This window comes from Sipha flava, unplaced genomic scaffold, assembly GCF_003268045.1.
Source record: "Sipha flava isolate LNK unplaced genomic scaffold, YSA_version1 109_pilon_pilon, whole genome shotgun sequence".
NCBI lineage: Eukaryota > Metazoa > Arthropoda > Insecta > Hemiptera > Aphididae > Sipha > Sipha flava.
The window spans coordinates 835595-860941 of NW_020271726.1; the positions used below are offsets into that span (position 1 = coordinate 835595).

The window sequence follows — 25347 nt, forward strand, 5'->3', positions numbered from 1 at the left end:
AAACATACATATAACTATAATACTACTATTACATTTTTCATTTGTGTACTGTCACTTTTGTGTATAACATTCGCTTTCCACTTCTTTCTTATATTATACAATTCATATGACACCTGTAACTGTAACTGTGTTAAAAGAGCTCTGCCTCCCGTATGTATTCTAAAATAAATAAATACGTTTCGTCGGTGTCAAATATTCATCCTATAATACGAACGGGACGAATCCGTTCGGTTTTCAATTGTCCTTCCCCTTCACTCGTATGTGTTTTGATGACGTTTCATCCTCGTGCAACATTCCTCTCTGTAAACGTTCAACCTCTCATTCGCTCGCTCGGCGCGTGCACAGTCACGTTGTCCGTAAGTACACACGTGTACAATTTCCACACCTCATGCACGTAAGGTATCATATCGAACAATTATTTCGCGTGTACGTGTACGTTACACACTATTTAGTAGAACGTACAACAATCGTACGTATATAATAACTCGGATGCGCCGTTGTCCAGGACCCGAATAAATTACACTCGTGTGTTGTTTACACAAAATGTATACATAAATAAATGCAGTAGGTACGTCGCGCGGCCGTGTTAATTTTGAATATGCGCCGAGGATGTAATAATTTCCGCCCGTTCCTCCGTATTGTGTACAATAAAATATAGCGGTTTGTGTCAGTGCGTACAACAAATGTATACGTACCGTAAACGCGGAGGAGTTGTAACCAACTATTGCTGCATGTTAGGCAAACGTTTATTGTTATTAATATTATTATTATTATTGTTATTGAGACCTTTATATTGTATAATTGAAAGCTACGAGTTTGACCAACAATAAAAGCATTTGATCCTTGTTTGCTTCGCTTTCTGTTTGTAGGGCAATACGTTAATAATTTATTATGCATTCGAAATTGACGTAGTATGTATGCACACATACTATGTATTGTGCGCGGGAACGAGAACACCGCGCTTCTTGCCCTGCTCGATAATAACTGATTAAAAAAATAAAAAACTCTAGTCATAACAACGTTTAATGGAAATAATAATCAATTCATTATCAATTCGAGTGTACGCAAGTATTCGTTGCATCGCGATCGGTCTTCAACACCATATTATTGTTGGTTACGCGGCGGGAAGAGCAGTGGGGGTGCAGTGTGCATCAAAAATACCAATGTCGTTAATTTTACATAATGGTCGGATAACAGCTATGCGACTGCACAACAGTCGTCCTCTTCTCTTTCGGTCGTAAAGATAACAATAAATATCTGTAGATAGTAGTTTACATACGTATACCAACGATAAGTTATATGATTATTCTATTACACTAACGAAACGACGATCACGTACCCTCGTGCACCTGAAAATTACGCTTACCTATCGCATTCGAAACGGTCCGGTGAACCGTATTTTCACGTGGACGGTAATATTATAATTATACATAGTTCCCGTCGCGTTCGGGTGTGTTTACAAAACTGGTGTAAATACAATAAAAAAACCATCCGAATGGCTTTTATTTCGTTTTCGTTTTTAATGCGGATTTCCAGCCGCTAAATAAGCATTTAAATAGGTACACTCAAGTTTTAAGTGAATCGTCTGCATCGCTAATCTTACTTAACATTTTACCGGATTTGCATACGACTTTCGTCGACGATAAAAAAATAAAAAAAAAAGCCGTACGCATGCGATAATACGTTTGGTAACAGTCGCATCGTTGTATTTAACTCTTGTAACATGCAAATGTGTTGTGTAACAATTTCTAAACTTTGCGCGTTTTCACGAGAATTAAAAACTATATGTCGTAGCAGTTTTTGTACGTGCCTAAAATAATTCGGTTTCGCGACTACGTCGATATCTTTTGTATCGGATTAAACGTATGTGCAATTTGTAAGAAAATAAAATTACTCACCATTTGAATGAAATACTCCTCGATAATTGCTTTCGGATATTTTAATGATAGAATAGACGTACTGAAGTCGTTTAGATTTTTTTTTACTTCTATTTTCCAAGTGATCCGACGGCTCAAAGTTGTTCGCATTGAGCTTATTGCGTTTTTTGCATGTTCGCGCTGCTTCATATATTGTAAATGCTGTACACACTGTTGAGAAGCTGCAGCTATACGTCCGTTTAAATACAGAGTGCTCCGTATGCGTACACGAACACTGGTTTCCGCCTAGAGTCGGCAGTCGTACAAATACTCCAGCATACTTTTTTATCTGGCCCGTGTGCTACGTTTTCAAATCACTTCATTACATTTTAGCGGTTACCAATATCTAATTTTTTATCGTAGACATTATATTTTTCTATATCATCGAACTACAGCTAAATAATTTAATGTCTAAGTATAATTTATATCCATATCGGCGTAGCCAACAACTTTGTTGTAGAAGGTGCTTATTTCATAGTATTGGTTCGGTCGTAAAATCAAATTAATTACAGTAAATGTTAACTGTCAATTTGAATTTAACCCTTTTTTTTCATTATTGCTTTCTTTACCAGATTATTAAGTTCTAAAAATGGACCCTCCAACTACTTTGAGTTGCCCATCCTCGGTGTGATCAATGCGCAACCCGACGCTCAAAACTCGTCATCGCGTCGTCGTCGTGTGAGAGGGAAAAATGAGTATAAACTTGACTTCCCCATCGGATACGTGTGCACACATAGGTAATAATAAAATGTACGTATTGCATTTGGAAAAACGCGCCTTTCACTCCCTCTCTCTGGTGCAGGACCAGCGTACGGTATTTATAAGTCATTTCGTCCCGATCCGGTTACACAAGTCCCAGCAAATGGCGCAGCAATCAACGTGCGTTCGCCGTCGGCCACCATAGTAACCAGTGCCGGATTATCCATTTGGCGGAGTAGGCTTAGGGCCTCACTCATTTAAGGGGCCTTGTGAAAACGAAAAACCACATTTTTTATTGTACCTGTATTTTATTTAAGAATTTACTTGACAAAAGTAATTATGAAATATAATACATATTTGTGTAGGTGTTATACGCAGTGATAATAATAAAATTATTTTGAAAAAAATATAAATAATATAATAATTAATTAATTTTTCTCGCGAACAAAAAAAATGTAATAAACATGATTTTATTTATCAATAACAGTTGGTTAAAGCTGTTAATTTTAATTGTTGGATAGTGATGTGTTAAGGATGTACGTGAAAAATAATTTTGCGGAGGCCCACAAATGTTCAATCCGGTGTACCCGCGAATATTTACTGCATGAAATTTTACTCTCCCGATAAAATTTCACGGGGGTAAATAATCCCGGTCACACCGGCACTGGTAGTGACCGTATCGGACAGGCGCGATACGGTTCGTTATGTTCGTCGCGTGCGCGCGTGAAAATAGACGCGCGCGCCGGGAATAAAACTCCGCTCCGCTGTGTACAATTCCCGACCGGTTGCGTTCGCCCCGTGCACGGATTCGGTTAGTAAACTCGGCTGCGAATCGTAAATTTAAATCGACTGCGCGTAGGCGCGCGCTGGTGTTTGCGAATACGATTTCGCCCCCGCAACGCACGCTATCGGTTTTCATGTCAATCGTCTGTAGCCAGACCAATCGTTCGGCATAATTGTGCGTAGTCGCACTCGTCCGAATCGCGAATCGATTGCGAATTAATGAGCTCGGAGAAATACGTGTCCGTAGCTAGAACGCCATAGCGCGCAGTGGCGTACTTCGGATTTTGTCCGGGCTAATGGCATTCGCGTTACCTACCGATCACTTCGGCGGCATAGGCGCAATAGGGTTTTTAGCACCTCCGAGTTCAAATGTTCCACTTCTGATTTATTTTTTTTTAGATCTATATATTCTATAGTAATTACAGTAAAATACCACTTAATTTTATTTTCAGCAATTTCAGCACTACCAATATTTGGGCTCTAGTTGCCCCATTCACTTCGGCAACACAGTTTACACTTGTATATACAGCTAAGGTGCAGTTCAGTCTGGACAAATAAAATAAATATGGAACATCTTCTCTTCCGATCGTAGTTTTAAGAACGACACATGAAACAGTTGTTTTCGCGCCGCCGTTCGTTATTATTGTTAACGTGACGTTTTCAAATTTCGAGCGTTTGCGCAGGTCACTGTGGTTATTTTATTTTCGATTCTGCACGAAAATTATTCGAACGACTCGTTAGAAATCGTTTTATTTGTCTATTAGACAACTGTAGTAATGTGCGAATAGTCAATACTAATCGGATGTAGACAGACGTTGTGCTAGGACAGGGACTTGAGGCGTAAAAGTTAAAAGTCGACGAAAAGAAAAATATATGTATTCATAAAAATTAGTGGTCACTACGGATTATAGCGTATTAGATTCGGTCGGTTTGAAATCATTGGTTGGTCACTACCGACTACCATACCTCCTCCTAGGGATCGCCTCGACCGCTGCAGGAAAACCACTGGCCACTACGCTACTGTATGTTTAAACGTATGTTTTCGTCGGTACGCGAATCGCTCTTCTGTTGAGTTATTGAATTTCTAGTCCGTACGAACGATATTCGAATACGGTGCATCATTTTTCCGAAGGATGTTTGGCGTTTATAATACAACGAACCGGAGCGCACGCGCGCATATATCGTAACGAAGAAACGGTTTTATTGCGCTACACTGCAACATTTTATCGGCTCGGGCTGCCCGTAGCAATCGCCTCCTTTATTATCTGCTCCTACATATATTATGTGTGCGTGTGTACTGTGTATGTACAATAAATAGGACCAATTCTACAGTCCGTGCGCGGAGCACATGATTTAATAATATTATAAAATAAAATAAAAAATACCAACTCCGTGCGCGCGCGCACTCGTATCCGTGAATTTATTCGTTTTTTATTATCTAGAGACGCGTCGGGTCTCGAGAGCGATAACGCAGTTTTATTCGTCCGGTAATTAATGTACACACGAAGTCGACGAGTGTGTGCAACACGTACGTATATTATAATAATATGTACGCACCGCGTCATCGTGCATACATTACAACACGTGTACGGTCGTAATGATTTCGGCACGAAAAATCGTAAAACTCTCCAGGAACGCGGTCGCCGCGTCGTCAAATTTCGTCCACCTATGTTACACGTTTTACGTTTTAATTTACACACGCACGTTATTATAATGTATAGGCTTCCTCGTTATTTTTCATGTTACTCTCGTGGCATTTACAACTTGAAGGGTTTTCACCGATGACGTCCGTTTCTCGTTCTCAGCCCCGTTTCTTTCGGCCGTAGACTATTTTTTCCGATATCCGTATACTTCCTTAAATTACTAAGCTCCCTTTCTATGTACTACACGTTGTGTTTATCTTTACAGGAGTCGGTCACGTGGCCATCTTCACTTCCGATATTCATACGCCATTATTGACGGTATCATCGCTTGATTGTGTTTTGATATACTCAACTATTTGTTCGCAGTACCGTACAAGATTGTTATCCGACGAGAAAACTGTTGTCACCTGACTTTAAACAGATTTTATGGAATGTGTAATGCATATATATATACCCGTTTAAAAACTTTGCTGACTGTTGCATGAAAAATGCTACCGGAATTGCTAAACAGTATTATTATTATTATTGCTATTTTTTTTTCCATTCCCGTTATACAATTTCGCAAGTCCGTGCGCACGAAAAAGTTATGATCGCAAAGTTTTTTCATTATTACAATATTTATCCTGCGCGCCGGTGTTTATGAAAAGTCACTGCGGTTTAGACTCGCGCTCCTCGTTGGATTGTCCAATAATTTACATTTGTGGCAGCATTGAGTTTATTTTTCGAAAGTAGAAATAAAAAATACCGATTGACAACTTGTTTAAAACGGTTATGGTTATTTTACATGAAATTTATGTTATCGTAAAACGAAAGCGCAATATATGTATATTTTAGCATACATTGTGACGCAGTGAACACGTCTAGTAAATAGTAATGTATACGTACGTATATAGCAACTAGTAAACGTTATTGTACAGTAGGGAGGGGCGTGGAATGAAATTCGATTTTCTTCGATAATTCAAGTGCTCGCCGTCATTACTCGGCGCAAAAAACGTGTAAAATAAAAAGCGTTTACGCGCATAAATATACATTTATATATATATTCTATTTACATTTTCCTCTGAAAACTATTTAATCGAGAATGGGAATCTAGGAATTACTTTTTAAAGTCTTCGTCGTATTCTGTATATACAACAATACAAGGGTACGTTTTTTACACTCTATCGATTCTTACTATATAATATAAATATTTTAAACATTCACTTTAAATACGTTTGATACATATAGGTACTATCTGCTGACGATCGCCTGTCTATTTTACGTGCATTAAATTTCAATTATGGCTCTACAGCCCGGGGTGAGTAATTATTATTTTATATATATATATATATATATATATATATATATATATATATATATATAATTATAAAATATCCATCGTCTGTATATAATAGTAATAATAATAATAATAATAATAATGTCTTGACGATCATCATTATTACAAAAGAAAAATAGGATTTTTTTTTCTTTCGTTTAATCAAAAATTATTCATAAACCGTTCTATAAACATGACGGGAGTAACAAGACCCATAAAAAGCGTTATTTACCATGCGACAGAGTTTGAAATTCATTTAATGTAATATTCTCCTTCAGTTGAGCCGGAGAGACCCCGTGACCGTAATTGAATTTCATTAACGAGGGTTAACATTTTTATGTATTTTTCACAGGCCTATAAACTTAAATGTCACTGCGATTAGGCTCGTATAAACACAAGATATAAAACCCAGCAAATATGTATAGGCTGCAGCAAATCAACTATCCTGTACGTTTTTAATTTTTGTGTCGATCGAACACGACAGATTAAGATTATAAAATTATATGTTTTCACCGTCTATGTTATTACTCTTATTTATTATCAATATTATTATTTTTAAATCCTCTTGTAGAATGTTCACACACATACACATGCACTGTATATAGTTTAACGGATGTTTTTGTTTCCCCCCCCCCTGAACCAACCACACGTGGTGCTTCGACGTGGCGTCAACATTCAGTAGCAAGTATTTTAGGGGATTAGTCATAGTGTTTGAACAACCGCGTGGCGTTTATAATGTAATATAAGAAAATATACGAGTACAATGCAGCTACCGGCGCAACATTTACGGTGTTCATTTTATTCGGTAAAACGCCACCACACGCGATGCAGTGTTTGTCGACGATTTCTATTCAATAATTTGATTTGTATCCGGTACAGCGCGGATAGCTGAGGAAGAGATGATATTGGACAGAGCCGTACCGAGCCATTTTTTTTATCCTAAGGCAGAACTGAAACAACGCGTCCTCTAGGTTGTAGGGTTGTTACACTCACAGCTTTAAATATGTATAATACGATTCGGAAAAATCTGAAAAATTGTAATTAGGTTTCTAGCAAATCAAGAAATAACATTTTTCTTAAAAAAAGTAAATTATTTAATATTTTTGCACCCCCCTCCCCCAGATTCAGGCGTCCAAGGCAAGTGCCTCGTTCCCTCACCCTGGTTACGGCTCTAGTATTTGAGACGTTTTCCGGCGAAATATTCATGGTTTTCAGCAAAACAACGAACCGATCACGATCTCGTCGCATTGCGGCGTTACGTTCTCGTCTGCGAACGACTTTTTCCGACGTCGACGACGGTTTATTTTCCCTACGACAGCAGCGTCGTCGCTGGGTCATTTATCACATCATAATCGTGTGTACAATGTTTATGCGTTTACATTACAATGGTGGCGCTGTGTAACAGTGTACGCGTCTTCGTTAATAAATCAGATCCATCTCTTCAATACATAATGATCCGTTCATTAATAGCGCAATACACACGGCATTTAATAACATACACCGTTAATCGGGTGCTCGATTTAACGAACGGAATCTTGTGGAGTCGTCGCGATGCCGTTCGTGTCCGAGATCTTTCGTGTTTACATTACACTAACATTAAATACTGTCGATACGAACCACTGCTGCTGCTGCGTTCGTATACATTTTTTTCCCTTCTCGTCTTTCGAACGAGACGATGTTCTTTTGTCCGTCCACCAGGTCCATCATATTTTATTCGTACCAACGTTATTATTATTATTACTGTTGTGTTGCTGCGCGCACAGTCGCCGGTGCACCTACCTACTTGTAGCGCGATGCGTGATACTAGAGAAGATCGTTTTCATACGCCCATCTCGAGCCGCCGGGTACATTTCGTTGTCTACAAAAAAAAAAAAATAATAATATAATATAATAGTACACGCGTAGTAACACGATGAGTAGTTCTAGTAGTTCGGGTTTAATGAGGAATCGTCTGGTCGTCGTTATAATATTACGCTACGTCGCGGTGTTCTCATTAGAATAAATAAAAAATTAAAATAAAACGAGAGTGCACGCCGGAGAGAGAGAGAGAGAGAGAGAGAGAGAGAGAGAGAGAGAGAGAGAGAGAACAAAAATGATGATAATAATAATAATAAATGTTTTTTTATTAATGGGAACGTAAACGCAATAAGTCGACGTGCCGGCCGACTCGTTCGTGCGGGCGAGTGCGCGCGCGCCACTCGTATTCATAACGTGTATGTACGTCGCGTGTGTGGGAAGTCGTCCTGGCCCACTGGTTCTCTCAATGAACTTTATCGACGGCGGCAGCGGCTCGACCATTCGTGTCGGGTACGCGTGAATGAACGGATCGCAGTCGTCCAAATAATAAGTAATAATAATAGTAGTAGTCTGTGTTCAGTGTGCACGCTCGGTTTTTTTTTTTTTTATCATAATTATTTTTTAAACAATTTCGAACACCGCGTAACAGCGGTTTCACTCGTCGGATAGTGTTGAACGGTTCGGGTTTGCGTCAACATGATCACCAAAGGACGTCACCCGGAGCAGAAGAGCCGTCAGCAGAGACCTTTAAGCGGCTTCAGTTTTAGCGTTCTCGGTACGTACTCGCGTGAGATGTTATGTCGAACAACATGATTAGAATTTTTCCTCTCTGCGCGTAAGTAATGCGTTCCAAAAATCGTTTCGTCTCCGTAAAAGTCCCTGCTCGCGCACACAACACCTGCACTGCCACTGTGTATTGTTATATGTACATAAAGATTTTTCGAAAGTGATACGAGGCGGTCCAGGGGCTGCAGAAAATTCACAGACGTAATAATTTACGGTTTACATGGGTTTTATTGCTGAAAAGGTTTTATAACCTTGACCGCGTATGCCGCCGCCGCTGCGAATAGAGAAATATTATTTTATACTTGGTTCGTATTTTTGCTCACTTCGTATTGATTTTGTTATTAACGTCGTCACGGTGTTCCCCCGGTGCCGGTACTATCCATATACCTATACGTGCGTTTGTATTGTCTTGTACACGGTTGTACCGTTTTGACCGGGACACTACCCTGGTATCTCGTCGTACCAAACGATAATAATATATTTATAATTATTTATATGTTTCATTTCGAACATGGTTGAAAAATCGAAAATAATCTTCCGCTCGCGCGGCGCTGGGAAAACGACGGCGATTCTTCTTCGGTCAAACCGGCTGACAGCGACTCGGCGACGGTAAAAACGGTCCGTGTACCGTATACCCGGTCCGCGAAACGAGTTCCCGATGCGGACGACGAGCTTTGCCTATATACGCGTGACGGTGACATGTCTGCGCGCTGTATATAGCTGTTGTTTTTAACGATTCGATCGGGTTTTTTTTCTTCTTCGATCATCGTTCACGAACCTTTATCTTGCGAACCAGCAAGTCAGAGCGTTACGTGCAGTGTATATAATTTCGAAGTGGTTCGACAAAATCTTTTATGATAAATCTTTAAACGTTCGTATCCGAGATGCATATTTATATATACATACATCCGGAAGGAGCGGTTTAGTTTCAGCTGGTTAGTGTTGTGTGACTACCACAACGAAATATCTTCGCTTAGCTAGATGAAAAATTAGTGTCCTTTTGGTCACACCATATTTATATTCACTTGGATCGGAGCATTCCGAACGTTGCTGTATAACAATATATAACGTGTATCTGATCAAAGGCTATATTACATCCTCTTGCGACTTTAGCGCTGAAAAAATTTTGTAGGTACCTATTCATAAGTCGATAAAAATAAACTTTGAAAATTGTATAGTTATCATTAAAATTAATTCAATACCTATATTATTCTGTTACAGGCTTTTAAATATGATTATTGAATTGTTTAAAAAAACCACAATTATAGTATTAAAAAAAGTACCTATTATCATTATTGTTATATAATTCAAAAGTTAGTTGATTTTACCGTACGATCCCCCAGGAAAATTACTTAAAAAATAAAAAAGTGAAAACGCAAGTTAAAAATTAGTTAAAATAAGTTATTTCGAATCAATATGAATATTATTGGAAATAAATTTTAAGCTAAAAAAGTTTCAATTAACAAAACTAATGCAAAAGAACAAGTTTTTTGCCTCGTTTATAAACTTTACATTTATGTAATATAAACTGTACCAGATCGATCATTTTGTTGCCATAACTGTTGACAACTATACAGGTACTTGACTATATTAAAAATGTTTTCATAGTATTTCAAATTAAATCGTTGTTGCGTTCCTCTGCGAAAAGCCAGCAATTCGAATAATTTGTCAAATGGCACACCCAAAATGACAAAACGTCACAGGGGATGCATTGCATTACCACCGAGACGCGTGATGATGTAATATTGCACTCCCTCGCGGCCGATTAGCCGAGTGTCTGCATAAACGATCATCGTAATTCGTATCTATAACTTGTGTTATGTTTAAGTAATTGCCATAACGCCTCTAGGGTTTTTTTTTGCTACGACGGCGTCTGTTCACCGCGTGCACAACACACTCGTTCGTCGTCCCGAAAACCATTTATGACCGCAGCCGATGTTGCACTTCGTTTCCGTGGTGTACCGGTGCGTGGCGTGTATGGACGGTCCATATGTGACGCCTCCGCCGCCGTTCCCGCGTCTTCGTCATCGCTCGTTACATACGCCTCGGTATTTCGCATTCGTATTAAATAATACGTTTGTGGGTATACTGTTTCGGTTTTTTTTCTTTTCTGTTTGTTCCATGTCTCGAAACGATTTTCGCTTTCTATGTTCGCGTGATTGATTTTATTCATTCCCCCCTCTCCCCTCGTTTCAAACCTTTTGTTAAAAGAAAAAAAAATCACTTCCGACCGCTCAGCCAGTCGTTTTCCTTGTGGGTCGGCCGTGGGAAACCGTCTGCGTCTGTGGGAACGATCATCATGTTTTTTTGAGGTATAAACGGCGAAACGAGAGGAAGTGAGAAAAGGTATACGGTTTGCTGTTTACCACGACCACGGTCAAAGTCGGCGGGGGTCTCGAAGGAAATTGGGGCAAGTGAGGTGATGGTGACGGTTACTTGTTAAAAGGTACGTCCGCATTATACCCTGTTACTGTAAGATAATTTTCTCTAGTCGAACTACGGGGTTACATTTAGGCGCATTTTATGTACACATGGAATTCATGCTCTGATGGAGTAATCTTATTCCATTCAACTCTTGGACGTGCGATTACTGTTTTCTTAATATATGCAACGATAAAACGATATAATATATATATATATATATATATATGTGTGTGTGTGTGTGTGAACCGAGATTTTATGGGGTAGGTATACAAGGGACGCATTCGTAGGTATTACAAGTTGTACACGGTGTACGCGGTGTGTAGTAATAAAGCGTGACGGTGCTTAAATGTCAATCCTACTTAATGCGAACCCTTTTCTCGCGCGGTCACCGACTTTATACCGCGATCCCGGTACACGACGACCACTGCAGGTGTAATAATATTACAATGTGTATATACGTACACTCGTGCGACGTTGATTGATATAACAACAAAAAAAAAAAAAAAAAAGCGCGCGCTTGTTATATTATGTAGACCGCGTGGCTACTAGGTGCCTAGGAGGAATACGTTGCGAGTCTCTCCGACAGACTTTCGGACGGGACGATACGCCTACACGCTGCCGCACGCCGAAACCGGTGTGTTGCAATGAGAACCGGATTCGGAAGGTCTTGGCACCCACTCCCCGTCGGCACCGTCGTTGTGAATGAACACTTCTCGGCAATATCATTATTATTATTGTTATTGTTGTTATTTTCACCTGTTTGTGCCCCTCTCCCCGTAAGCGATCGGACTGGATGGAATCACACGGTGATCAGGAGGATTAAAAAAAAAAAAAACCGTGTAAATACACGCTTCGATGTACTATTTTTATCCGTTTTCTAAATAAACCCTTCGGAACACCGGGCACGGTTCGAGGACGTGGACGAGATGGTAACGGTGGTCGGCTGCCGTTATCAGGGATTTAGTCGAGTGCAGACGGTTTGACGAGGGGAGAAAATATCATCTCCTTCACTGTGCTAGGTACAATGAATCGTATACAATAATGCGCATTGCGTTGACGTTAATCGTTTTCGTCCTGCTCCGAACGCGCAATATAACACCGAGCATTGTCGTGCGTTGTAATGACGTTACACGCTACTACGGTCCACGGTATACATCGGTTACCGCCGGCGGTATTACACGAAATCAAAATGATTTTTATGTGCGTCTTGCACGAATTACGTAATAATAACGCGTTTCGTACGTGTTTATCGTAAGCTGCGTGTACGGTGATCGATAACCGAAACACAACCGCGCGTACACCGTATTCATTTATTTGTATATTTCGTACAGATTTGGCCGCCATACGAAAACTGCTGGAAGAAGGAGTCGATGGTGACGAGACGTGCCCCAGCTGCGGTATGCCTTTCGACAAGGGCAAAAAAAGAAAACTCATTGACTCTTGCGGCCACGAACGTTGCTACGCTTGCATGTTCCGCAACGAAGGATGTCCGCTTTGCGCGTCTGCTGCTGCTGCTAATGTGACCGACGACGACGGAGCAATGAAAGGTAATCCGATTTCAATTCGCATATTATTATAATCCATTCACTGTTGTATCGGTCGTTTGTCGAAAATTGTGCTTAAACTATTCCAATAAAACGACGATAAGTGTGTACAGTTAATATAAACGTAATAAGTACATTATTATTTACGCTCGTTCGGTCGAAAACCATTGCTGACCAACAGTGCGCTTTCAGTCGTTACACTCCTGGATAGTGATAGTTTGTAGAAATGCGCTCATAAAATCATCATAATAATGATTATACAACAATTATTTTCTTGCACGATAATGGCGTGTTTGATTTATACGAAATATCTGTAATCGTTTCTACATTGTACTTTGAATATTGTAGTTTTTCTTTTCGAATAATATATATAGTTTTAGTGTCTAAATGGCTATATATTCAAAGTATATTTATTTTCATGCAGATGTATTCTTTAACTGAAAAGAGATGGCAATAGATCCTCAGATAATTTTAAAACTTGAAAACTTTTTATACATAAAACAAAATAAAAATCACACACACATTAATTGTAATTGTTCTTTTAAATGACATTTACCGATATATTTTTACATACTCATTATTATCAATTGCATTCAATTGCACTTATACATGTATTCGTATGTAGCTACTAGACATGTAACAAACATAGACGACGTTAAATTATATTTGTATTCTGTGTAGGCTCACCTCGGAAACCATTCGAAATAAATAAATAAACCAACTGAAATAAATGTTAAATAAAAAAATTAGATTTGGAACCTATGAAGCTATGAAGGTTTTTATTGTTATTAATTTTGTCATGATTAGCGAAAGTGTGCTCGTTCAAATTGGATATACAAATTTTATCCGTAATTTTTTTTTAAATTTGATTAAAAAGTTCTTTGCATGTTGACGTATTTTATAAGGTCTTATTAAAATATTGATGATTTACTTTGACTATACTACTATACTACATGCTGCAAGTATAATTAATTTGAAAACACGAATGAATATTTTGATTTTTATAATATCGACCGAAACCGGATGAGCTATATTTATTAAAGTTTTGATGTATTAAAATGATATATATATAAAAAAAAAAACCGCCAATAACTGTTTAAAGTACACCAGATGCATCAAACGACCGTCTCGTATAAACCGTTTAAACGAAAACGGGGTTTAGATAATTTATAAAGTAAAGTAGGTACTTTGTTTCTTCAGAAGTATAATTCAATAATAAATGCTCACTAATCAGTCTTTATAAAGTAATAACATAAAATAATAATAATAAATGCAATATGCATTTATCCTTTAAAAATTACGAACTTATATCGATTACACGCAGTTTTATCCAGGGCGAAGAAAAATATAATTATACAGAAATAATGAAATTAAAACATGACAATAATAATTGTGTGATGATTACTTATACCGCTAATTTAATTTTTGGTTTTATAGCAATAAGTTTTCGTTTTTAATCCAACAAAAATATAATATTATTTTAGAACTTTATTTTTTATCCTAATCGCTGTTTGTTTTGTTTAATACAATACAGAAAAATATAATACTTGTACAGGAAAATAATGCGTATAATATAAACTATTGTTCCTATCAAAATAAATAGTTGAAAGCGTAATTAGTTAAATAACATACGTATTAGATCTTTCACCCCGAACAAGGTTTTGTTTATAATGATTAATTAATACAAAGCCTATGATCGTTTTTTTCTCCATTTCGAAAAACGTCGTAGAAAATAACTCCAAGAAATATATTTAATTGAAAATCGAAAAGATTTTCTTCAAAATATTTTTACAAAGGCTCTGAAAAAGTTTTTAATTATGTACTAAACCACGTAAGTTCGTGCACGCAGACGAACATTATAATTTCAAACAATCACCACCACCTGTACAAAGTGGTAGCGTTTTATCTATGTAGGTATCGTGTTTGTGTTATTTCACTGGTCCATCATATTTGTCGTCTTGTCGAATACTGTGTTGTTACGTGTGCACGCACGTTATTTTTTTATTTTTTTATTATTTTTTTTTTTTTTTTAATTATGATCTCAGGCGTAAGGCCGCGTTGAGTTTTTATCCGCCATCACTGCGGCGGCATAACGCGTTTCCCACGATGTTCGGTAAACCTATAGTCATCATATGGCGGCGTCGCCACTAATTGTCGCGGAAGCAGATGACAAAAAAAAATAAATAAATAAAACAAAAACAAAATATACCGTGTACCAAAACGAAATAAATACATTTTAAATTGAAGTAAAAAAAAAAAAAATAATAATAATAATAACAATGAAAATAATGAATGTAAAAAATTAAACATCGAAATCCTATGTAATTTTTAACTTGTTGTGATGTGGGGTATGTACATTTAATGGCGTTCCGTTGAATACTTTTCGTCCACAATCATTCTGTGCTTACAGTAATAATAAAGTCTCGTGGTTTTTTTTTCAGCATCCAAGAAGTCGTTGGTCGACGAGCCGATTTACGCGCAAAACACGCGGACCAATAGGTCCCGGGTGAAGACAAACGGACACTTCTCGCCCTACGTCCAAGTAAGTTTGCGGCACTCGACCTTTGAGGTGTGCGTACAGTTTTGAAACGTTTTCTCGTTCGTTGCAGTCGCGGCAAGGTTCTCAAGAGCTCAACCATTCGCCCAGCAGACTGCCCAGACCTAACAGAAACTTGGACGAGGTGATGACACAGAGTACGTATGCGCCGAACAGAATTTATTTTTTACTATTTTGGTTCAACCACCGCAATGGTGTTAACCGCGAATGGTTTTCGACTTTTTAATCGCAGGTTGCCCGACTCCTCCGCAGAACAGAAGGAAATTCTTTCTCAGCCCGAAAACCATAAGAAACCAATGGTCCATGCGCAGCGGATCTAGATCGCCTTCCGACAACGCCCTTTCCGGTAAGTTTTACAGCAAACTAAATTGATATCATAATATTGTACACGGATTACACTGAAATGCATTGTGGAATACAGTAATGTCAGCGTCGACAACGATAGTGACGGATCCGCGGAGATGGTCTTCGGTGGTGTTGGGCAAGATTAGATCTTTGTGGTCGTTGAGAGGTTTGTTAGGTTTTGAAAATGAAACGTTTTTGTGTGCCCTTGACCCTGTGTGCTGCACTTAAGCTTATTAGAAAACACTTTATTAACATTATGTCACCGTGTTATGTATAGAAGAATGATGTTTTTTTTACACTGCAATTGAGTTAACCTAGTTATTTTTATTCTTCGCCAAGGTCAAATAAATAAATTACGTTTTATAAACTGATACCACTTCAGTCACCACGTGGTTTTATTGGTGATATTTTGGCGACTTCTTATTAATAATAATAAAAACCTCTGAGAAAATGTGAAAACAAAACGATTAAATTTATCGTGTATGCAGTGGCATAGCAAGGGTATGGTGAACTGTGCCTACGCCAAGGGCGCGAATCGCAAAGGTACGCAAAATTGTGCAAAAATCGTATTTTTATATGAAAATCAAATCGAAATTTTTTCCATTATATTTTTGAAATGCGTAAATGTTGTCTATTTGTATTACGTGTTAATTTAATGATGCAATTATTGATGTATTTGTCAGTCATAAAGCGAGAAAAGTAAATTTTCAAAGTTTAAAATGAACACTGTAATAAGAACTTATAAATATAAATTGCATACTTAAAAAAATTAATAAAATTAATTGTTAAAAAAAATATCGTAACATCAAATTTGAATTGGTTAAAACGCGTTTTTTTCTAAGTTTGCCAGAGGCGCCAGCGAGTCTTCCTACGCCACTGCGTATATGGTTTTGTCCGCATGTAATAGATATTCTACAATGAGATCTTCAGACATGTTTTATTCAATATATATTTTTGATTCGAGTACTTAATGTAGGCGTAAATCGATCAATAATAGCCATCGGAGAATAATAATAAATTGTCATGATTTTAGAATCGAATAGCACAAAATCATGATAAGAAAATATTTTTAATATTTATTTCAGGAGCACCTAAGAGTAAATGTATTATGAATTTTAATTTGTGTGATTAATTTATTTTTATTGCATGAGCACGAACATTCGCTTTGTGCATAAATCACTTATTTTAATTTTTATTATAATTGTTTTAAATTTTTATATGAATTACGTTTCAATTGTTTTACAGATGACGAAGGTGGTACCGTGAAACCACGTGGATCGTTGAGTCAAAGGAGTTGCAACTCTGACACATTGTACACGAGGCTAGGATTGTTGTTGTCGCGGGACAGCAACTCCAGATCGTTTACGGAAGATGTGTCGTTGTCGAGCATCAACTCCAAACCCATGTCGAGCAATGGGAGTCCCGTGTCCACGCTCACCGGTTCCTCGGAAACTGAACACAAAGCAATCAAAGAGCAATCATCGGACAGCATTGGATCGCTCATGTCCATGTCCGGGCAGAGTAATGGGTCGTCTAGTCCACTGACCCGAAGACATTCTATCACGAGTGAGTGAAAGTTTATTAACTATAATACTATAATATAAAGCTAATAATAATAATATGTAGTTACTGTAGCTGTATAGATATAATATAAAAACGAAATTGATTAACGGTAAAAATGACTTAAACAGCATCGGTACGTTTCACATCGATATAATTATGACTAAACACTATATTGTTCTACGTGACGTTCATTCCGTATTGGTGTATAACCATAATACAATATAGTTGTGTTTGCTTCGGCTTCTGAACTAACAGCTATTTTATTGCGTGTGTTTTGTTTGTGTTTGTTCAGCGTTACAAGCAGGCTCTGTAGACGATTTGCGTCCATTTAAATCTAGGCGACAGCCGACCAGGAGGTCTGCTAGGTCCGGTACGATTAAAGGACCTATCGATCCCAAAGGTAGTTGTTTTTCCCATAGCTTGACGAGTACAGTGCACTCAAAACCGTGACGTTGAATCGTGTTCGTTTGTATTTTTTTTTCAGTGAGATTCGCTCAGTACAGAACGTCTCCGCAACAGCAACAACAACTGCAGCAACAACAGCTGATGCTGAAACCACTGTTCTTCGAGGTGCCTCAACAGGAGTCCGATCCGCTCTTTTTGGGTCGGGAATGGTTGGTCCAAGACATCAGTAACGCGTTGCTGCACGCTCAGTCATCAGGAGTGGTGGTGACTGGTTTACCGGGCACGGGTAAAACGGCGTTTGTTTTGCAACTAGTCGAACACAGTTGTTTCGGTCGTCTGAAATCAAATTGTAAGTGTCGATTATTCGGTGGACGTTTGCGTCCGACCGTGTGCGTAATCTTCGTACATACTTACAAGCGTTGCGTTTTTTCAGTGGACGTGTCAACGATAAACGGCAAGGATAGGCCATCGCTGAAAAATTCGCAGACCATCATATCCGAGGACGTGAAGTCGCTCGCTACACGCGTGGTCGCCTACCATTTCTGCCAGGCCGACAACAACAGCACTTGTCTGATACCTGAATTCGTACACTCGCTGGCGGCCCAACTTTGCCAGGCACCTCAGTTGAATATATACCGGCAGCACGTGCTGACCGAACTCAACCTTCAGGTACGACCAAAATGGGGGGGGGGGGGGGAGACAAGTCGTGAATAAACAGCTTATGATTTTAACGTCTACAGGATTCGTTGTCAATGCGCGAGTGCATCGTCGATCCCGATGCGGCGTTCGTTAGAGGTGTTCTGGAGCCCTTGAACGTACTCAGTCGCCTGGCCAACACTATTGGTACCGACAGTCTGGTCATCGTCATCGACGGCCTCTGCGAAGCCGAATACCATAGGCCAGACCATGGTGATACGATCGCCTCGTTTCTGGTGAAGCATATGCCTAAATTTCCGGCTTGGCTGAAAATCGTCGCCACGTTGAGGACCGACCTGGAAGAGGCATTGCCACCGTTGTCTCTAACAAAAATTTGGTAAGTTTCAATACAGTTCCGCGCGTTAGGTCGACTGTTTCATAATGTTTATTGTACGCCATATATCTAGCGTGGACGTAAACTCGCCGAACAAAGAGAATGTTGTTAAGGACTTAATGGATTATATCAGTTTTCGAGTTACTAATAGTGCCAGTATCCAAAATAATTTGATATCCGGCACTACGGGCCAGTTTAAGTTCTGTCAACACTTGCAAACCAGCAGTCACGGATCATTTCTTTTCGCTAAACTGACGTTGGACCTGATCGAAAGGGGTCATTTAGTGGCAAAATCACAAAGTTTCAAGGTCCTACCGATCACATTGGCTCAAATATATCAACTTCATTTCAATTTGAGATTCCCTACTACTAGCTCGTTCGAAAAAGTTGCTGACATATTGAGCGTATGTCTCGCAGCACTTTACCCGTTGACGATTTTAGAAATTTACTACTCGGTAAATTCATTGAACGTGGACGAATTTATCTCGTGGGAGGCGTTCTTGCAAAGGTTTAAGGTATGTGGTCAATAACACTTTGAAGACTCCGATTCTCATTTGCGTTATTTTTACAGTTAATATCCGGACTGCTCATAAAACGGCTAGACAACACCTATATGTTTTTTCACCCGTCATTTAGGGAATGGTTGATGAGACGTGACGACAGCGAGTCTAAGAAATTCATATGCGATTTAAGGTAATACATTTGTTTTTACTTATTATTATTATTATTATTATGCAAACACCTTGTTTATGCTAATTGTTTGTAAATTATAGGAATGGTCATTCAGGAATTGCTCTACGGTTTTCGAGACTCCAAGCGCCATTAGACTCTGAAAAAACTCTTGAACTGGGCCATCATATTTTGAAAGCTCACTTATATAAGAACATAACTTTACAAGACACTTCATCGAGAGATCTCCAAGCCAATTGGATGGCTTCTGTTTCTAGTAGCGTGTCGTCTGCTCTATGCTCGATGAGAAATATATACGCACCGAACATCAAAGTGTCCCGGTTATTGTTGCTCGCCGGAGCGGCCCCTGATGTCCAAACGGACCTGTTGGGCCAAGCGCCCGCCCTGTGCGTTTACGCTTACGAAGGTGTTTACGATATGGTAGCACTGCTGTTAGAATTTGGAGCCTCTCTGAACGTGTCGAATAGTCAAGGTAGAACTCCTTTGTGGATGGCTGCGAGCAAAGGTCATATAGACGTAGTAAAATTATTGATTGAAGCTGGCGCGTCACCTGGGCTTACCGATTCTGCTAGAAGGTAATTCGTTTACTGCTTTTTTTATTTTTTATTGAAACTACAATAACTAGCTCGACAATTTATAGTGTTCGCGACCACAAAACCTTTTTTTTCTTAATAAAAGGGATTTATTTTTACTATTTACGGAACGTTTTTAGGTGCCCATTAGTAGAAGCCGCGAAAAACCGTCACTTTAACGTAGTCGCTTTCCTATTGGGATGCGAGTGGACAGTGACCAATCCCAGAGTAGAGATCGACCACATTGATGCTTCCCAACAAGCGTTGGTACAAGCAGCCGGACAAGGAGTGGACGACGTCGTGGAGTACTTGTTAGACGTAGCCGAAGTCACTGTTGACGGACAAGACAGTCTATCGGGAGAGACTGCGTTGACTTTGGCATCGTCCAACGGTCACAAGTCGACGGTCGTCTTGTTGCTTGATAGAGGTGCTCAGGTGTCGGCCACCAATATGAAGGTATGCTGGTCTTGTTTTGATAAAATCTCATTATCATAGACGTCCGTTGTTAACAATTATTGTTTAAACTTATGCGAAAACAGTGTATGAACGCTCTGATATTAGCTGCTAGAGATGGTCAATGGGAAGTAGTTGAGACTTTATTGCATAATGGAACTCACGTTGATATCGTTGACTCAGAACAAAGGACCCCACTAATGATGGCTGCGTCAGAGGACCATTCCGGGATCGTTGAACTTTTACTGGACAGCGGTAAGATTGATTACACTCGCTCATTCACTTTTTATGATACCACTCAATTTTTTAATACTATTATATACTATTATTGTTAATCAAAACAAAAAATAACGAGTTATGTCTTCAATAGAAGATCGTTATGAAAATATAAGTTTAATTACTTACTTCCGATAGTTTACCTTCTACTAAGGTTGTGATAATGTACCGTTCACGCGTGAATAAAAAAGTATATTTTATGCTCATAAAATCGTTACAATCGCGTATTTGATTCAATTCGTATAATATGTTTGGTTTTCTGTACTTGCGCAGGTGCTGATTTGAGTGCAAAAGATCGCACGGGTCAAACCCCCTTGAGCTGGGCCTGTCTTAAAGGGCGTGTCGCTATCGCTCAATATTTACTGGATCGCGGAGCACCACTCGACCACGCGGACAAATCTGGTAAAACGGCCCTAGACTTGGCCACGCTGAACGGGAATCCGGCATTAGTACAGGTAAACAACAAGTAGCAAGAACACCAACAGAGATTTATGTTTTACAATTACTTTTCAGCTATTACTAGAAAGAGGCGCTTTGATCGAACATGTAGACCTGTACGGGATGCGACCTCTGGACAGAGCGATCAGCTGTAGAAACGTACCGGTAGTGCAGAACTTTTTAAGGAGGGGTGCCAAGCTTGGCCCGACCACGTGGAACATGGCGTCTGGAAAACCGGACATTATGTAAACATGATTTTTCATATTTCATTGGGCTGTGTTGCGTTTGCCAAATGAGCAGATTTTGTATACTTTCGGAAATTGTTTTCAGGTTGGTTTTGCTTAACAAACTATTGGAAGACGGAAACACTTTGTACCGGAAAGGTAGATTAAAGGAGGCCGCCTACAGATACATATACGCCCTGAACAAATTCCCAGCGGAAAACGAACTTGATTCAACATTTAAACAACTTCAGATCAACTTCTACCTAAACACTTCTCGCTGTAAAAGAAAGTTGAATGTAAATAAACTGTTGCAAACTTTCCAGCTTTATTTGTTGCAATTTAATTATGAAATAAATGGTGTTCTTGCAGGAAGTCAACGAGTCTATCGAGTTCGCGGAAAAAGTGCTGAAGCTAAAACCGTCATCGTTTGAAGCGTACTACGCAAGAGCCAAAGCTCTAAAAGACTTAAGGTATGTAATGGTTCACCGACATTTTGACGTTTAAATATTTTTAACCGTGTATTTTTTTCTGGTTTATAGGAGATTCGAAGACGCTCTAGCAGACATACAAGAAGCTGTGCGATTAGTACCACCCGGTAATTCCGACATCAGACATGTCTTGTTTAGACTTAGAGACGACGTTCTAAACAAATTGACTCTAGATGCTCTCAATCCAGAAAACGCCGGACCTTCTTCCTACCTCTAAATTGATAATGTTCCTAACGGCGACGTAGATAATTTATTTCCTAATAATTCAATTTTTTTTCTAATATAATTTTGTTTTTCCATAAATATTCAATAAAAAAATTTGATCAAAATTAATTTAAAGCGAATCAACATGTACGTACTTAATTATAGGTTAACTAGTTATTTTTGAAATCATATTATTTATAAAAATATAGAAATAAAAATGTTTTTGAGTGTATCTACAACGGTTAAAGTTTTATGATCAAAATTATAATGTGTGACTCACCATCATTTTTTATTAATAATCATTCTATTAACATTTTTCAATGTTCCTGTATCATTTTTGTATGTTAATTTACTAATTTATGTAATTTGATGTTTATTTCAATTTGACATATCGTGATTAAAGAAAGACGGTAAAGTTTTGACTAATCGATGAAATGCTCGTGCAATCATGTTACTAATTTTATTTATAGAGATTGTTTTTATTTTCTGGTTGTATGGAGATTTTATTTCTATTTTAGACCATTAAAAATACCTACCTACTTAGTTTAGATAAATGTTATTTTTATCACAGTTTTTTTTTTAATAGAATTTAATTTGTTTTAAATAAAATATAATTTTTGTTTTTTTTTTTTTTTTTATATATATATAATATGTGAAAATAATAAAATTGTTAGTTAAGAGCTATTAAAATGTTGTTTTTTCAATATTTTTATATTTGTTTTTATTTATTAATTTTTAATATTAAAATAATCATTGATTCACCTTAATAAAATAAAAAACTTAGTTTTTACATCCTGTTTTCTTCCAAAATTATGAACTGTATTTTTTTATTTGTCCAAGAAGTCTTAATATAATATTTAATTTTTGTACACCTCAGAAAATGTATTCAGCTGCACATTTTTTTTTTTTTTTTTTGGATTTCAGTTATTTACAAGATTTTATTTATTAATTTTATATAAACCATAAACAAATATTTAAGTTACTTTTCTGGATCTTGCAATACAAAACATACAAAATATATAAATTAATTTAGTGTACAGCTATATTTAACTGAAATATAATTATTATAAACTTGAATAGTTTTCAACATCAATTTATATGTTAAACATGAAAAATATTAATTGTTTTCTTTCTTCTATATTTAGAGTAGGTACTAAAATGTATTAAAGTGTAATATGGAATCTTATTAATTCAGAATTTATAAACGAAAAGTACCAAAGATATGCTGTTTTGGGGTATTCACTATAAATTATCTATGCTTGACCTAAATTTTAAAACCCAATTTTGAATTAAATCCCACATTCATACAGTAAATAATTCTGTAATTTACTAACAACAAAAGTTTTTTTCTTCCCAAGTCGCAGACCAGTATTGTTAAAAATATTTACTTTCATATCTTATTATATTCTTAAGACTGCAATTTCCATACAGACATTTTTTTTTTATTCACAGTCAACAAACTCATAAATCTCAAAAGGACATATTTTATTTGTTTTTAAATATCATTTTTGGACGTAATATTTTTCAGGTATTCACATTTTCACCTTTTCAGGATTTTTAATGTTGGACATTTTGTAATTTGCGGTGGTCAGTAAATAGTGAGCTCGGGGGTAGCACGAGGCTTTCCATACAACACGATGTGGGAACATGGTCTACGTACGTGGTCCGGCGACCTAAGTATTTTTACTCGGTCACATAATCGCGCAGCCCTAAGCCCATCAAACCCCACACTGTTGGAACCCACCTTTACATTATCTGGTACGGGTTATCACTAAAATTATTACATTATAATGTCTATTTTTGAAATCAGTAATTGATTCACATGTTATTGCAATAACCATAGTAATTTGTACAAAATATGCACAAAATTGATCTGAATGGTTTAATATCAAAACATAAAAATCGAAAATTCGCGTGTAAGTTACGGTTAAGGGGTGGTGATTTGCCACGGGCAGAATTTTCAAGAAGTGCTGTATACTAATTGAAATTACGTAAATTACTTTCTGATACATAATTTTTTGCCATGTTTCAGAGATGATTTTTTTTTTAATCGATTATCTTTCAGCAACGGAATCAACAGAGGGTAAAGATGAATAAGATTATATTTTACACCATCGCACTTTGTAGTATAATTATGTAATATATTGTTTAATATAGTTATATATTGGCTTTGCATGAAATGAGGTTTACATTTTAAGCGAATTTTTATTAAATACTTATTTAGTTATAGTTATATAGTGACTAGAGTAATATCATTATAATAATAATCACTGAAAATTTCAAAAGACGACTTTTTAGAACGTGAATTGAATACAGATTCTACTAAAAATAGATCATTTTACAATTTTCTCCGTAATTTTCTCAAGCGTAAGCCAAAAAATAATAAAAAAGAGAGAATGTTAATTTCGTCTCGCAGCTGTTTATAGGTACATATAAATACATAACTTTTGTTTTAATAAGAAAATAGTTTTGTTACTTATGGATTGAACATTTGAATGGAGTTCATTGGCATAATTTCAAAATATGAACCTAGTTTATTATTACCGATAGTAAATTCTAGAAGTAAAATCTCAGTGTGAAATTTCGAAACTAATATATGATATAGGTAGTAACGTATACAGGGGGATGTAAGGGTCAAATACCCCTAAGGCATTTTTTTAAATGTTATAAAATAATGTTCTTAGTGTGAGGGCGTTAGAAGCGTAAAAAAATTAATGATAAAATAAAAATAATGATTTGTTTGCAAATGATTCCTCCCCATACAAATGTTATGTATACGCCACTAGATGTAGGGGCATCACTCATTTGCTTCAAAAATTTAATTAATTTTGGGTATAGTCCATTTGCGCCAAATTTACCTTCGTAAATATTTTACACTAACGACTTGGTCAATTCAAAATGCATATCTACAAATTATTTATAATTGTTTAAAAAAAATATAAATTATTGATTATTATTAAAAAAAAAAAAAAAATCGTACAATTGACCAAAATTGGATATCATTTAAATAAAATGTTATTGATTATTAGCATTACTATTATTATTTAATTATTATTTGAGAAAAAAATGTATTACTTTATTATAATTACCTCGAAACTAAATAATATCCGGATAATAAAAAACAACGAAGGTTCGGTGATAATCTGTACAGAATATGAATATTGTTTATGAATTAACCAAGTTATTATTGTAAAA

The 25347-nt window shown here is 37.2% G+C and overlaps 1 protein-coding gene across 6 annotated transcripts in view; it reads left to right on the plus strand.

Moving 5' to 3' along the window:
- The window catches only part of LOC112687863 (protein TANC2), a 223964-nt gene extending 201285 nt beyond the window's left edge, over positions 1-22679 (plus strand). For 2 of the 6 annotated variants that reach the window (XM_025560858.1, XM_025560867.1), the window contains exons 3-22: positions 12695-12910; positions 15349-15449; positions 15517-15601; positions 15697-15810; positions 15886-15975; positions 17055-17375; positions 17665-17772; positions 17857-18126; positions 18211-18446; positions 18518-18810; positions 18881-19322; positions 19379-19500; positions 19581-20072; positions 20210-20525; positions 20609-20777; positions 21072-21253; positions 21312-21481; positions 21567-21756; positions 21830-21930; positions 22000-22165. In XM_025560858.1, the coding sequence (XP_025416643.1) occupies positions 12695-12910; positions 15349-15449; positions 15517-15601; positions 15697-15810; positions 15886-15975; positions 17055-17375; positions 17665-17772; positions 17857-18126; positions 18211-18446; positions 18518-18810; positions 18881-19322; positions 19379-19500; positions 19581-20072; positions 20210-20525; positions 20609-20777; positions 21072-21253; positions 21312-21481; positions 21567-21756; positions 21830-21930; positions 22000-22165 (4184 nt within the window). Of the gene's footprint in view, positions 1-8594; positions 8929-12694; positions 12911-15348; positions 15450-15516; positions 15602-15696; positions 15811-15885; positions 15976-17054; positions 17376-17664; positions 17773-17856; positions 18127-18210; positions 18447-18517; positions 18811-18880; positions 19323-19378; positions 19501-19580; positions 20073-20209; positions 20526-20608; positions 20778-21071; positions 21254-21311; positions 21482-21566; positions 21757-21829; positions 21931-21999 lie in introns of those variants that run through there. The other 4 variants (XM_025560851.1, XM_025560828.1, XM_025560843.1 and 1 more) reach the window with 4 other exon arrangements.
- Positions 22680-25347: the final 2668 nt, after the last annotated feature.